Source organism: Aplidium turbinatum, chromosome 12, assembly GCF_918807975.1.
Source record: "Aplidium turbinatum chromosome 12, kaAplTurb1.1, whole genome shotgun sequence".
Lineage (NCBI taxonomy): Eukaryota > Metazoa > Chordata > Ascidiacea > Aplousobranchia > Polyclinidae > Aplidium > Aplidium turbinatum.
The window spans coordinates 10,293,839-10,310,626 of NC_137483.1; the positions used below are offsets into that span (position 1 = coordinate 10,293,839).

General features: G+C 37.3%; 1 protein-coding gene across 1 annotated transcript; it reads left to right on the top strand.

Annotated features, from left to right (window-relative positions):
- Positions 1 to 792: 792 nt before the first annotated feature.
- Positions 793 to 7,474, top strand: LOC145780768 (TATA-box-binding protein-like). Its single transcript, XM_082592398.1, has 8 exons — positions 793 to 984; positions 2,033 to 2,165; positions 3,309 to 3,376; positions 3,850 to 3,959; positions 4,292 to 4,379; positions 4,754 to 5,013; positions 5,439 to 5,533; positions 6,165 to 7,474. The coding sequence occupies exons 1-8, from the start codon at positions 844 to 846 to the stop codon at positions 6,242 to 6,244; spliced, it is 975 nt and encodes a 324-aa protein (XP_082448524.1). The 5' UTR covers positions 793 to 843; the 3' UTR covers positions 6,245 to 7,474.
- The last annotated feature ends 9,314 nt before the right edge of the window (positions 7,475 to 16,788 follow it).

Sequence of the window (16,788 nt, forward strand, 5' to 3'; positions counted from 1 at the left end):
TTAACGTTCGCGTTTTGTCGCTTCTACCTTTTTCTTGACCTTTGCTATGTTGATGTGTATTGTGTTGATATGATGGTCAGAAATAAAAAAACAACTCAACTGAACTGAACTGAACTGCCTGATGCAAATAAATAATAATACTGTAATAATAATAAAAATCAAGAAAATTAAAATATTTTGGCCACATGATTCGCAATAATTCTATTCAAAGACAACTACTAGAAAAAAAATGAATGGCAAACGAAATAGGGGCAGATCCCCAAGAATTTGGACTAACAATAATGAAGACTTGTCAGAACTTAATTACAAAACTGCAGTAGAAAAATCTCACAACAATTTACAAGAACCCGGATAAAAATTTTACTATTCTTATTTCTCTTGCAAATTGGCAACACCAGCTGTGATTTTTTCTTTCTTCAGAAATCTGATCAAATTGACAAATTCTCAACTCAACTCATTTAGTCATTTTCAGTTGTTGAGCTTGAGTAAGTTGAGTACAGTGTATATATACTGAATAGCCTATGTGAGACTTGGTTTTTGAATCTTTTTCCTTGGACTGACAAACCCTTTGACAGGTTCTTCCTGCCAGTTTCGCATACTTGTAGAGGCTTTGAACCACTGACAACTAGGCCAGTTTAAGTTCATGACAGTTAATTTGGCAGGCAATTGGTTTTGAGAACAAAATAGTTGCTTTTTAAACAAATGCTAAATTCATGCAATTACTAAATTATGTCAAGGAAATCATGTGTTGGATACTCAGAATAGATATTTGTTTTTATGTAGGATAGATTATCTCGGTATTATAAAAATTAAATAAGCAAAGCATAATTTTGATTGGTTATTATGAATCCTTTAAACCCAATGTCTGGTGATATGCAAAGTCTGATGGCGCAGCATTCAATGTCTGACAGTCATAACCTGCAACAACAAATGTCTTCTAACAACAACATGATTTTAGCGTCATCAACAGGCAATGCTCATCAGGTATGCATAAAATAAACATCTTTGCGTTAGATTAATTAGCACTATAGTGTTTTTGTATGCAATACGTACCTGGGGTCTGCTACTATTCGGTGAGTCCGATTCGGTGAGTCCGATTCAGTGAGTCCGATTTGGTGAGTTCATAACCTCTAACCCCAAACCGCTAACCCTAAAACGGCAATGATAATTAGGCTACGGTACCTGATAATTAAAAAAAAAATTGAAAAAATCCTCGTTAAGGGATCGGACTCACCGAAACGGGCCATTCCGACGTACCTGAGGTCTACAAGGTATGGTATTGCAAGACCCATATTTTCTATGTATATATGTGGTTCTTTTTCATTAAAAATATTATAACATATTTATTTTATGAATATTACCGTATATTGTTGTGATTGTCCTTTTCATTATTCCACATGTCATCCTATTTAAAAGCTGTTTATAGCTTAATTCCTGAGGATGACTATTTGTATTATTATCGTGTGCATATTTTTGACTTGATTTTTGTAATATCAAGGCTTATACTCAGTCATTGAAGGTTTAGATATGCAATAAGGCAGAGAAGCCGATTTTATTTCCATTAACCATGTCATTAAGTTTTTTGATAAAGGACACAGCTATTGGATTTTGATTGGTGACTTGACAAAAAAATTGACACGGTTTGCTTAAGTTCACAGCATGTAAATTAGCTTACCCGCAGAACTTGCATTGCATGTATAAGATGATTTTTTGACCCATAAATTGACAGAATGTTTATTTATCAAAACAGCTTTTTTAATTATGCTTGTGGTGTTCAATGATAAAACAAAAGTCATTATGGAAATTGCTTTGATGGTTCACTGATGTTTAGAAACTTAGGATATCGATTCTTACAATAATATATTTCACGTATTTACAAATATTTTGAATGTCATATGTAAATATGTGGTTTACTTTCTCATCATGTGGGAACAACTGTAAACAACTGCTCTACTTTGTGTTTTCAAGCAAACAGTTAATCAAGTTATGAGTGCTATTGAATTTATTTAACAACATTTTTTATGTTTAACAGATGGGATCATCACTTCATCTTCCTAACCCAAGTGGATATGGTGCACAGAGGCCAACACAACCTGGCCAACACTCCATTGCATACAAGCAACCATACCATACCATTGATCAAAATGAGAGAGAACAACAGCCAAGTAAGACTGTAAATGAGTGGTTGGGGTAAAATCGAAATTTTGGTTGATTTTGCAATGTTATAAGTTAGCTGAATATACTTTTAAGAAAGCGTTTTCGCAACTGTGTTTGGTCAAAACAGTGCTTGCAATTGTTTGCATGTGTAGACTGTAAGTGTAGAGCTGTTGAAGCATAGGCTACTAGAGATTGTGCAGAGCTCTAGAAGCCAATCAACTCCTGTCAGTTTTTCCGAGAATATATCTTTGTGAGAAGAATTTTACTTTAGCACAGCTTACTGAAAATCGAAACATTGCAATTGTTTCGATCTTGAAGATGATATTGAAGTTGCTTAGCCAAACAACTCAGTTTTCAGATTATTTTGTACAAAATTAAGCAAGTACAGTTAATATTTGTGTTGAGTTTTTACATGATCAGATAGTACTTTGAAAAATAAAGACAAGATTTCATTCGTTTACTGTTTTGATGATTTTACAACCTTATTGATTTTCTGAAGAAAAGCATTTTTTTATGAGTTTTAGATTATATTCTTTTGTTGATATGGTAATAAAATATCATCATAATTGCTGGTGCAACTGCAAAGTCTTTCCTATTTTCAAAATAGAGTGACTTTGTAAGCATTAGTAATTAGTATATATCCATGATAGGTACCGTAAAAGTAGGCAAGCACTGTTTTGACTAAACACATTTGCGAAAACGCTTTTTTAAAAGCATGTTCACTTGTTCAGCAAACATTACAACATTGCAATTTAAACGACCAAAACTTTGATGTGTACAAGCTTTGTTTTTTTTTAATTTGAACAAACAGAGCTAATTGTCACAGTAAGTCACATGTTAAGCTTAAAAATATTAAATAACGCAAAATGTTAAGTTATGTATCTTGACTTTTTGAAGGACTAGAATTCTTCAACACAAAACAGCATACTTTGCAGTTGAATAAATGTTGTATAAACATTTGAATGAGACGATCGCAACAGGCATGTCTCTTTGTCTCAATAGCTACTGACTTTAAGTTGTTTACATCATGTTTAATAGCTTAGCGTTATAAGCTAGCATGAGCTATTGTGAGCTTGGCCAAAATTGACGCAGATTTCTAACTAACTATTGTTGCATTGACTTGAGTCATTATAAAGTATATTGTATTGTAGACAATGACGGACAAATTTCAGCATATCGAAATCCAGGCCCAAGCGCATCAACCCCTAGATCACAGCAGGTGAGAAGTTTATTTTCATATGTTATTTTTAGATAACTAGTAACTTTTTTTTGAAACAAATGCTTTGTTACTGTCTTTGTATGGTTTAACAGTTGTTTGCTGATTTATAATTTTATCTCAATAAAATGAAGTTAATAAGCTTCGAATTAATGAAGAGTCCATAACACTAACAGTAGAAACTGTTATGCACAACTGTATTGTGAATCATAAGCGCATATATTCCATCGTAGTTGTAGCTTGTGTGGTTAATTGTTAGTTTTGCTATTTTTCCGTTAATACCACAAAACAGAGATGTTGTCATGCAGCCAACCCAGCCATCTAACACTTTTAGTCAATCTTGTGTGCGGCAATGTGGCTGTCTATTGCTATCAATCATACATAGCAATAGAGATGTGCTGGTTATAAGATGGCTGTTTTTATGGATAACATGCAGAGTTGCACATGGATTGCTAATTTTGGTATCATTATTGCAGCAAGGCCCTCCTTCGGTACCAGCTGCTGCCACACCAGGATATCTGGCAACCCTTACTCCCAGGACTCCAAAGACCCCAGCTGACTTTGGAGTTGGACCCCCACAGTTGCAGTACGTCATCATCGTAGGCTACTTTTCTTATTTCGAATTGTATACTTCAATACCATCAGCTGGATCTCCTCATGCGTGGTGTTGCACACCTCCCATCCATAAGCTGCGCCGTGACGAGATGCTACACCTGCAGAGATTTTGTTTTCTATTTGATAATGTTGCTGACTGGTGTGCATGGGCTTAAGTTTTTATGCAAATCAATACAATGATCTGGTTAGCCTGTTACCTGGTTGTTGTTGAAAGTATAACGCAAATTAAAAGTAAAAACAAATCTCTTTGTAAGATAATTAATTGAAATGTGTTTTTTTTTGATGTTTTGTTTTCACTTTCAGAAACATCGTTTCCACAGTGAATCTTGATACTAAATTGGACCTAAAGAAAATTGCCTTGCATGCCAGGAATGCTGAGTATAACCCCAAGGTTAGTGGCCATAAAGCACCTTTATAATAAAATTGAACTTCTAATCTAGAGTAGCACCATTTCAAGGCAATCAATGCATAATGGCCAACAACACCAGCTACAAAAATTTTCAACGTGTGAATTTAAAAGAATTGTTTTCGCAATCTATTTTACAACTCAGGTTCAGAAACAGGGCTTTTTCTTCAATAATAATCAATTCCCAAAAAGTTTATTCAAGTCAAGTTCGATGAAATCGATTAAAGTGTTTTTGTTACTTACTGTACTTTTGCTACTACTTTTGGAGCATGAAGAATAAGAGGTTGTTCAGTGTTCACTTATACCATTCTATAGATTTCGGTTTATAGTCACTATAATCAACGCATCATATTTTCCAGCGTTTTGCTGCCGTTATCATGAGGATCCGTGAACCACGAACCACCGCTCTCATCTTTAGCTCCGGGAAGATGGTCTGCACCGGAGCCAAGAGTGAAAATGAGTCTAGATTGGCTGCCCGGAAGTACGCGAGGGTTGTGCAGAAGCTCGGTTTCAATGCCAAGTTTCTCGAGTTTAAAATTCAAAACATGGTTGGAAGTGTGGACGTGAAGTTTCCTATTCGGCTGGAGAGCTTAGTCTTAACTCACAGTCAGTTTTCAAGGTAAAAACTTAGTTATCTTTGAATTGGTGGGCATGGGTTCGATGCCTCGTTGGGTCACCCCAAATCATTTTAAAAAGCGGTGCTGATTGAATGCCAATCTTCCTGCTTGGCACTCCATAAAAGAATAGATTCAGGATAATAAAGTGTGTCACTGTGCCTCTATACAGCTGCATTGTTCTGTTAAGCGCTGAGAGCAGCCGATATCTGCGATGGATACAGCGCTATACGCAAACCACATTATTAATCTCCAGATTCTGTTTGTAAAGTTATTTCTGCTGGAACGTATAACGTTGGTGGTGTTACTTTTTATAGTGAAGTTCCTTTCATGATTTGTGATATAAATCTAGATCTTTTTAACACCAACTATGCGCTTGCTTACTAATCTCAGGCTTTGTGCTCCTTGCTAAATACAACATTTTTTTCAGCTACGAACCAGAGTTGTTCCCAGGCCTCATATATCGAATGGTCAAACCTCGTATCGTGCTTTTGATATTCGTGTCAGGCAAAGTTGTCCTCACGGGTATGGATAAAAGTTTACTTTGAAACCGTTTCTATTTGGACATGTTTACATTTAATTTCAAAATTTTGGCCACTACCATTCCAGAACTATTCTTGTTTTAGCTGCATAGTTTTTGGGCATATGATGCCTGTAAAACCAGTGCATGGCAGATAACTGAATTACCACCCCCCAAGTCTTGTCGGGTTATGTCCGCAACCCATTTTATAAATCTTGTAATAAAACTATGAGGAATTGTAACACGTGTGCATCACGACATTTCAAATAACTGGAAGAGGGCATCTTTGTTTATTCGAAACAAATTATTTTTTAAACTATATTACAAAGTAAATATTTTCTAAACGTAACCGCTGTATCCTTTGAACTGAACTTCTGAAAGTTTTACTGGTACTTGTTATAAAGTTGTACTGAGGTACTGAGGAGAATTTAATATTCGAAATCGCAATATGCAACACGATAACTTGGTGTAATTTGGACTCTTACATTTTCCTTGAATTTAAATTACCAGGCAATGCATCCTACGGATCCACAATTGGGCTTCTCTCTAGCATCAGTTTGCTGGGCGTGCAGTTGTTCTTTTACGTTGTATTGCCTATTTCACGATTTTTGCAAAGTATTTTTTGTTGTCAAACAGGAGCAAAAGTGCGAAATGAAATCATCGAAGCTTTCAACAATATCTACCCAATTCTAAAAGGCTTTCGAAAAACATCTTAGTGGAACTTCCTGGTCCTGGCCTTTCTACATTTGTTGATCACTGCTACGGAAAGGCGCATTTTCTTTTGCCCTTGTTATTTCTTGCTACAACATCACGTTGTGTCCCGATGCTGAAGTCCCCGGCGGATATTCGTCAGATTCCCAGACAGCAAAATCGGTTATTTGTAACGGAATTTGCAGTCTGGTTTTTCAGAACCAGTCAAAAGTAACTGATTTTGCTGTCTGGGTTGTCACCTATTTTTTGATTGAATGTCAATTCATTTTGACAACCCCTTGGCCTATGTGCACAATCTGAACAAGAAGTTGTGTGACAATGGTACTTTGTTGCGCTGCTGGAATAGCATCGTGATCATCAGTTGCGGAATCCACGTCTGTCATCTTGCAACAATTTGCTGAAAAGTGAAGACATTTTGTGTACTGCAACATTTTGTATCTTCCTTTAATGCGACATTGTATTTCAGTGTCTACACACGGTCGCCCTGACAAGTGGCCATGCGATATCATAATTTCATTGAACTGTATATAATATTGAACTTTTTTTGTTGTTGTTTTTTTTTTTACTTGTGTGAGCGACGTGGCAAACATTTCGATATGCTATTCCACCGTTGGATGTTATTTCTTCGGTAGTTTCATTTCAAGATCTGTGGATTTCAATCACGCGTCCATTCGTAAACTTTTGTTACATATTGGCTGTATACAAGGTGTATATGTGAGGCCAAACATTGTCAATTGTGTTGATGGGATTTTTGTTCTCGAGACCGAAGGAAAGCTCATACGTATTGTCAGCAACTTCATTTACTGCTCTCTTGACATGTGATGGCCTAATCAGTAAACATGCATCATTTCTAGGGTCGATGTTATTCCAAACAGCAAAACTCGTCTTTTCTACGCTGGATTAACGTTTACAGACGTTGAATCAATGTAGAAATGACGGATTTTGCTGTCTGAGATATTTTCTTTGGTTTTTGTCAAAACGTGTGACTAGCCTACTTTGACTTTCTAAATCGAACTGATAAGATGTTACAGTAACAATTTTCAAAAGTAGCTTTCTTTTGGCAAAAGGGTCTGATCACAATTGAACCAGAATTTGGATCATTAATCAGTGGTGATCGTATTATCTTCATAAGTTTGTTTTTCTGCACAGTTTCTTTGGTGACAAAATATGAATTAAACCATGTTAAAAAGCTTTACAATTAAAACTGAGGATTTGAGAAAGGTAAAGCAGGTGAATTCAGACAACCGTTGCTTGTGTCTATTTTCGAGCAAAGAACGTTCCTTTGTGGGCTATTAGATTGTTTAGATCTGGGTTGTGTCGTGCATAAGCGTGACTCACAAACATGGGCATTACTCCAACTGACTGCTTGCCTGTCCTTGCAAACATTGAGCCAGCTGCACTACGGCGCCAACGTGCTGTTCTTTCCCTGAGCCGTAAGGCCCTAAACCCCGGCCATCTGCTACACGCAACCACGCTGAGATGTTCACCAAAGCAGCGGTTAAAATCAAGAAAGCCATTTGTACGCGCTGCACAAGACCTTCTGACAGCCTCTGGTGGAAGCCCTAGTAAACAGTGGTGCCACGCGGCGTGGAGTGAACAATGGTCAAGCAGCACATCCCCACTTCGCCAAGTATTCAGATCCCCGCCCGAGAACCAGCTGGGCCATGGGCTCTCTAGACTTGCCTCATCAAGGCGTAACCGTTTGCTCACTGGTGTTGGACGCTATGGTGCAGACATGCTGCGCTGGGGCTTGGCAGAGAGTGCTGCTTGTGAAAGTGGTGAAATGCAGACGGCGACCCACATTATCAAGGATTGCCGGCTATACAGACCACCTCATGGTATGGAAGGGCTAGTTTCTATAGATGACGACACCAGGCAGTGGCTAACCAACGGATGCCCTGACATATAGCGACAACACGAGAGAAGAAGTTGAGCAGCTTCTGATTGTAAAAAAAAACTCTGCTTGTTCTGTTTGGTTCACCTTTTCGTACCTTGCTGAGCTTCACACCTGCTTGTTAACCCACCAGAGTTGGGCAAAACAGTTCAATAAAAGAGTAACACGAGAAAAACTACAAATGCAGAAGAGTCGAAAAATCTGTGGCAATGCGTCAGTACCTGCAATTTTTTTTAAGTTGAAGTCTTGCAATTAATCAATTCCTATATTTACAGCAGACATCAACGTCAACCTGCGTATTGTGACCGGACGCTTGTATCACACAGCACTGGAATAAACATGTCCTGATTTCGGCAAGACTCCATACATGAAAATCGTGCTGTGACAACACACCCCAGTTTGCCCTACTGTATAACAGAAACATAGGCTACACACCAAAAAAAATATACCGTACCTGAAATAACGTAGGTCCAATTAACATTAACACAAAGACGCAGAGGTTACCTAATCCAGTTTTCTTTTTTTATCAAGCTGGTTTGGATCCCTGATCAGACCATTGGTCCCAGTAGCTTACCGGCATGAACTTTTTGACAAATTCTGCATTCAGTCTGTTATTGAAATAATTGCTGCTTATCTGATATATTTTGTTATGCCGATGAATGACGCATAACGGCATTCCCTCTATAAAATATTGGCAGTTTTTACTTGGTTTCGATCTTTTTTCGCGTACCTATTTGTGCTTCTTGCCTATTTGTGCTACAAAAGACATTTGTCTTTGCCTCGAATTCACACTTTGTACCCTAGCTAGCATGACTAAATTAAACACCAGATTTCTGTAGAAAAGTATAGCTTTGGTAGAGAGATACTTTTTGAATACCATAGACAGATAATCGATAACAGCTTTATAAGATTGAATTGCATAATTCAAAAAATAATACATAAAATAAAATAGCTACATAACTTCAAACGTTTTCGGCAAAACTTTATGCCCTCGTCAGGAAAATACCTTAATTCATCTAAACAAAAACAAATATTCGTGAAATGTTAATAATACATTCAATTCAATTTATTTTTTGTTGCTGGCGCAAACATGTACAGAACGGCAAAGTAAACATACGAATTTGACACCAACAAAAGGGAAAGATGGCAAAACCTAAAGGTTTAAAATATACATCGATAAAACAGTGTTACCACTATCTTAAAATTGCACAGCCACCAAACCTAGAAGCGAGATAGAAAAAAAACTTTTTTTTGTGAAAATATAGCCTACTACAATTACAATAAACACTTGCAAGTGCAAGGGCAATTAAACTTTATGACACAAAGAAGAAATCTAAAAGCTGACAAGTTTCCTAAACTTTTGCTTTGAGAGTCTTAAAAGCATTAAAAAAAAGTGATGGCATAAAAGACTCAGCAAGGCAAAAATTACAGGAAACCGGCTCAGTATGACCGCCGCACGAATTTAGAAAAAATTAATCAAAAGCAAGGATACGATAAAATAAAAAAAAATGCATGCATAGCCTACTGCTCTTTTTTCTCAGTTTCTCTCTGTTTTACAAAAAAAACGTGCGTACAATGTTATTACCACTTGCAATAAGGGCGATTAAAACTTTAGAAAATTCAAGACCTGAAAAGTTTCTCAAACTTTGAAATTAGGTACAGTACTGTAGTCTTAAAGACAATAAGCAAAATTAAATTGTGATGTCATAAAAGAATAACTCAGCAAGACAAAAAGTTTCATACACCCGGCTCAGTGTGACCATATATGAGTTCAGAAAAATAAAATAATAAAAAGTGAGATATATCTAAGTGTAATAAAAAAAACTTAGGTGATATTTACTTTTTAGATAAAGTTTGATTAATCAATTTCAATTCAAAGTTTCAACAGCTCAACGAAAATCACAAATAAAACAAGTTTTAGCAATTTAAATGGATTTGCAATGTCGCCAAAAGGGAGGTTTAAGCAATAAAAAGTTAAAAAAAGAAGTATTTGAAAGCAAACAAAGAACAAGGATTATTAATGTAACAGTTGGCACTAAAAGTTAATGCTACAAAAAAACAGCTTAGATGATGCGAGTTTCAGTACAGTACATTATAATTAATCTAAGCATGTCTGGCAACACTACTTTAAAAAAACACTGAGACTAGCAGTCAACTTTAAGTTTAGTGACAATTTAATGACAAAAATTTAGTATAATTTAAAGTTTAATTTTAATCATCATCAATTGCAAATTAGTCTAAAACAATTCTTTTGATTTGGTGTGATATTGTTTACTTTAGTCTAAAACAGTTTACGTTTTAGGCTATAAGAGTTAATTTCCATTCGTAAGCCGATCTGAGCCGACTTCTTGTTTCTTTCCACTTGTTGGTTTAGCAAATTTCTTCAAAACGCATTTTCTTCAACAATTCCACATCAATTTTGATAATTTTTTCTTTGCAATAACCACAAACAAATTCTTTTTTCAAATTTTTCCAACTTGACGTGTCTCCAGGCCTTGATTTTTTATTAGTCTATTTTTTTAAATTGGACCAGGAGAGCACAAATTTTGCTGCCGACTTAGAAAACCGCGGGAAAAAAAAGGATGACTGAACCAGTGTTGCCAGAAATTTTTCAAAAAAAGAGCCCAAAAATGCGCCAAAGCAATCTAAAAGTAGCCCAATTTGACGTCGCGACGTCGACAGCCGAAGGCGCGAGTTTTCTAGGGGCGTCTGCGGGCATGCCCCCTAAGGGGCATGGCAAAAAGAACATCTTTGTTCACTGTAGCGGACGTCGAATTATCTGAACTTCTTCTGAATTATATAGCTGTAACTGTTAAAGCAACATCCCGAGTACAAGCATAGTAGGCTAGTGGGGATGATCTGAAAATGATACCTTAGTTTTCTGCTAGTATGAGTTTATTGCAAAGTAAAAACAAACTTCCTGATCGAAAACTTTGCAGCCAAATAATGCTTTGATAACAAACAGAATACAATGAACTGAATCGAAATCACTAAACTACAACCATAACTGAACTGACACTGTGACTTTCAAGAAAAGACTGAAATTAACACACCACCCTATGACTGAGCAAAAGCCAGACTGATTTTAGTTTAATGCTGTCACCAAACTTTTTTCTCTGAGGGCCGGATTGCTGCGAGATTAACAGCTGCGGGCCGGATGTAAATTGCGAAAAGATATACGACTATTTAAAATCTCCATTGACTTGAATTGAGCACAATAAATAACAAAGTCAGCGGTGGAATAGCAAAGTTGTGATGAAAATTGAAAGGTTGCTGGAAAAGTTATCCCCTGCTGTGATACACTAGAGGGCATCGTTCTCTTGAAAAAACATTACATTTTTCCAAATTTGGCCTAGGCTGTTCCCATTTGTGGTGGCCTAACGATAAAAACAGAACACGTTACTCCTTTACAAAAAGATTGGTAACTTTTTTCCTTAACAGTTGTAGTGCAGCTGTAATTTCCGCAGCACGTGGCGGGCCAGATGAAATGAGTTCGCGGCCGGTTCTGGCCCGCAGGCCGTAGCTTGGTGACCCCTGTGCTAGACGGTTGATTTAAACAAAGGAAACTCAGTGTGATTAGAGTGCTTCAAACAATGCAGCATGCGGTAGATGTAGGCTACAGCGCTAAAAAAATGTAAGACTACGTAGATGTGGATCAAACTACCGATTGCAAGAGAACGCACAATTACTGTTAGTGTTTCAAATTACTAACAAACGCAGATTTCACAACGGCAATATGACGCAAGGACACTCAAGAAAAGCAGCAGGCGTAAGGTTACTTTTGGTCAGCACGTTACAGCAATGATAGCGTAACAATACATCAATTGTTACGACTTGTTATAATTTATCATTCCACATTTCACACCGATACCCACGAATAAATGCAAATAGTTCAGTTCAGTTCAGTTGTTTTTTTATTTCTGACCATCATATCAAAACAATACACATCAACATAGCAAAGGTCAAGAAAAAGGTAGAAGCGACAAAACGCGAACGTTAAAACGTGCTTGTGATCGAAGTAAGTTATTGAGTTGAAAAAAATTTGGCACGGTCGCAACACCTCCAGAAAAATTTAAGATATAAAGGGAAAATAAAAAAATAAAAAATGTTACAAAACAAATAAACATATATAGGCTATAACTTTATTAGCCTACATAACTTTAGCTGATATATTGAAGATTTGTATGGACAGTTGCTATGAAGATCGGCCATGGTGCGTTATCAAGAGTGCTGATGGTCGTAAGGGGAACACGTCTTGATGCGTTTAGCTCATAGCAAAGAGCAAGGCAGGCAAAGAAAACCCCACAAAGAAATCCTACCACGGGCAAAGCCATTTCAAGCGCAACGCACCAGGCCTTGCACGACTCACAAAATAGATAGGCTATAACTTGACGACATGAAACAATGACAAAAAACAAATAAAACAAACTAGCAAAAAACAACATCATCATCTTGCGAAATTCAATTATACCCAGGGAAGTTATGTCTTAAAGATATCAAGCGTGCTTTGATAAAAGTTGCGTTGATAAAGCGATAATTTTAGACCCCTGTCAGCTAAACTCGCCACTTCCACACCGATCCAACGTTGGCCTGCGTTAAAAAATACAAATAGAAAGCCAAAAAGCGCGGTCTCGCGCCAAATTAAAGTCTGAAAGTAGCCCAAAAAAGCGCAAGTCGCAAACCAACATTTTTTAGCGCCAAGCCCAACTAAAAGTAGCCCAATTGCAGATAAATCGCCCAATCTGACAACACTGGACTGAACATGACTGAAAATAAATAAAAATGCACTGACCTGCGTACAAGCAACAACTGACGATTGATTGATTGATTGTTATGGTTTGTTTTATGTCGCTTTACAACATCTATGGTCTTTTAGCGACAGTCATTATTATAATAGCTAGGCTATTTAGCACAGTTAGAACACAACAGGGCATAGTGAAGGGTGCAATACGACACAACACAACATAATACGATACAGTAGTTTAAACACATCATTAGTGGAAAAGAAATTCTTGTAGGAGGTTAGGCCCACGAAAGTCAGGTAGGCTACTTCTTTGGAATTGCACGATTGGTGTTACAAACTGAAACAAAATAAGGAAAGCCCAGCCAGCAAATCAATCGCCTTCCACACCGATTCAATGTCCAAAGACGCTGAATCAATGTAAAAAGCGATCGATCTCTGGCTGGGAGCAGACGCGACACGGGTGCACTACAGTAGCCTATAACATGGATGATTACAGTGATTAAAACAATAATTTAAATGAGCTTATTGCAGGAGTTTATAAAAGCCAGCAGATGTGTAGTAGTTGGACGATTTTCAGCAAAATTTTTCACCAAAATGTTTATTCCATACTTGCTCAGATTTTGTTCAAGACACTTCCTTTGAGTTGCATATTTACTGCAATGAAATAGAAAATGATTCACAGTCTCAGGGGTCATACAATTCATACATGTGTCGCATAGTCCAGAAGTGTGGCATCCGATCTTGAAGAGGTGTTGGTTTAAACGGCAGTGACCGGTGATGAGTCTAAAGACGGTTGGATGGTCAGGTACTTTGTTTGTTCCTGCACTTTTGGTGTCGTCCGTAGTGCACTTAAGCAGTCGCTAATGATGACCGACTTACTTTGTTTGGTCTCTTTTATCCATATAGGGAAAGGTGTGTATTTTAAACCCTAAAGAAAAATAAGCACAACTCAGCCAACTTCCGGTCAATGTGTATTATTTTTCACCCAGATACAGTCTAGGTAGCCTACTTGCAAACCAGTGTAGAAAATATAAATCACATACAATAAAAAAATACAGAATAATTAAGCAATAAAAAATGTTCAAAAATGGTCCAAATTACACATATGGTGTGTATTTTGGACCATTGGGGTGTGTATTTTGGACCATTGGAGTATGTAATTTCAACTGAAGTTGTTTGAGGTATTCGAAATGAAATTTCTGGATGACGGTTCAAGAATCCCTTAAGCCAATCTTTTTCAGCCAGACCCTTTTCACTGTTGAAGCGGGTATTGATATTATTGGCAGACGCAATGTCATATGTAAGCTTTCTTAAATCTATGGCCCCTAAACCATAAAATCTTCACTCCATTTCCAAAACATGTTTGACCAGTTGATCTTCAATATTTTCGGGAAGATCAAGTTGTCGACCAATGGTTTTTGACACTTGTGTAGCATATTTATTGGTAGCCTGTTATGGACATGTTTTAACACTACAGCTTTGGGAATTTTGAACTGACGCGATGCTGCATAGGTGAGATGACTGGTCCAAATTACACACGGTCATGCACTGTTAAAAATTACCATCTATGACTTCCACACTTGGTTACAAGTCTTGTAATTGAGCACAACATCTCCTTATAGGTTAAAGATAATACCAACATCATATCAGACTCAAACGTCATGCCAATAACGTCTCAGCGCTTAGCAATCAACTCCCCAAAATAACATCAGCATACCCAAAACCACAAATTCCAATCTCCCGTCCACGTTTCTAAACCTAATAAGCTGATTTTTTCACATCCGGGCTACTATTATTTATTCTTTCAAGCTGTTCAAAAATACTGACAAAACGATTTTTATTTTTGAGTTAAGGGACTGGTCCAAATTACACACTGGTCCACGTTACACCACTTTCCCCAGTGCAGCCTTTATTGCAAACAGATCGGCACTGAACACAGATGCGGATCTATTAATTGTGAAACAGCGTTTTATTCCAGGCATGGCGGTTTACAAAAAAGGAAGATCCGGTTTTCGTGTTGGTCTTGGATCCGTCTGTAGGCTATATATGTTGAGAAATTCTGAGTAATTTTTTGTGAGGTGCTCAGCGACTATGCCAGAGATGGCATTTGGATGGTCAAGCGTGGGAGTCAAGCTGGGAGGTTTCAGTTACAAGGGTGTAGTCAGTTGTGGGTATATAGACTTCCCAGGGTGGGATAGATGGTTCTTGGATGAGGTTTACGGTAATATTCGTGTCTATTGTCTCGGTGAGGAAATGGAATGGTTGGTAGTTACATGTGTTGATCAAATTTCTTGGCAAACTTTCCTCGAGGATGTTATGTGCTGGGTGGCGTAAAAATGTCAGAATGTGGGCTTTGTAGTTTAGACAAAGTTGCTCGTATCTAAGTGACAAGGGTAATTCATTGCAGTAGTGTTGAAGGTTTGAAATTGGGGTACTTTTCATTGCTCTGGAGCATATTCTTAGAGCTTCATTTTGTAATGTCAGAATTGGTTGGAGTGTGGTTTTGTTTGTGGCAAAATATGCTTCCATACCATATTCAATAACCGATCGTATTATGGCTCTGTAGATGCAAAGCAGTGCTGATTTTCCTGCTCTCCAGTTTGTGCCCTTCAGTACACGAAGAACATTTAGTCTTGATTTGGATTTTTCTGCAACATGTTTAGCATGGATGCTATACTTTCCATTTGACTGAAATGTGATTCCAAGGTATTTTTAGTCTTTTTTGATGGGGATTAACGAATTTTTTATTTCGAGTGTACACGGATCATATTTACGTTTGTTTGTAAAGAGCACAACCGCTGATTTGTTTGCGGAGATCTTGAAGCCCCATTTATCACACCAGTCTTTGGTTTTTGAAAAGTCAGATTTGATTATATTAGACAGAGTTGAGATGTCTTCTCCTGTTTTCCAAAAACAGAAGTCATCTGCAAAAAGTGCTGAAGAGGTAATTAGATTTGGTAAATCGTTGATCGCTACGTTGAATAGTAATGGACTAATAACGCTGCCTTGGGGAATTCCGTTTTCTAGTTTTCTTGTGGTAGATAAAGCTTTGACAATCTTGACTTGAAAAGTACGATTTGACAGGAAAGATTTGATCTAAGATAGCATGGCTCCTTTGATCCCTAAGTCATATAGTTTTAGGAGGACTGCGTCGTGATAGACCATTTCATAAGCTTTCTCAAGGTCAAGAAATAGCCTACTGTTTGTACTGATTTACCGCAAGATAAGGATTTTTGGATGGTGTCGTGGAGTCTGATAATATGATCTGTCGTTCGACGTCTTTTGCTGAATCCAGACTGTTGAAGATGGAGTAGATTGTTTTGTTCTAGATACCATCTGAGGCGATTAGTTACTATTTTCTCCATAGTTTTGCAAAGGGTGCTGGTTAAAGAGATTGGTCTGTAGGAGGAGGGTATACCCGTTGGTTTGTTTGGCTTATGAATTGGGATGATGATTGAATGTTTCCATTTGAGTGGCAGTGTGCCTGTTGACCAGACGTAGTTAAAGAAGTCGAGGAGGATATTCAAACTGCAAGGGGGTAGATGACATAACATTTGATAATAAATGCCGTCCGCTCCTGCGGCAGTGTTTTTATTACCTTTAAGGACTGTCTTCAACTCGTTCATTTGCAGGGGTGAATTGTAAGATTTATTGTAGAAATGGGTTGCCAGTTTTGATTGTAGATTGTTCGAAATTAAAAGACTGGAATTTTCACGAAATGTTTTTGAATAGTTGGTTGAGCTTCTAACTGAGAGAAATTGATCTGCAAGGATGTTGGCTTTGTTGGTATCACTTTCTGCTTTAGTGGCAAGAGTGGGAATTCTTTTGGTTTCCTTTATGCCTGAAATTTTTTTAATAATTTTCCACACTTTGTCAAGCTTTGTTTTACTATCGAGGGAACAGCAGAAATT

Excerpts from the sequence above, each read along its gene's own strand:
- LOC145780768 (XM_082592398.1), top strand. The coding sequence starts at position 844 with ATGAATCCTTTAAACCCAATGTCTGGTGATATGCAAAGTCTGATGGCG. Across the intron at positions 2,166-3,308 it reads TGAGAGAGAACAACAGCCAA|ACAATGACGGACAAATTTCA; the intron begins GTAAGACTGTAA and ends ATTGTATTGTAG. Across the intron at positions 3,377-3,849 it reads CAACCCCTAGATCACAGCAG|CAAGGCCCTCCTTCGGTACC; the intron begins GTGAGAAGTTTA and ends TCATTATTGCAG.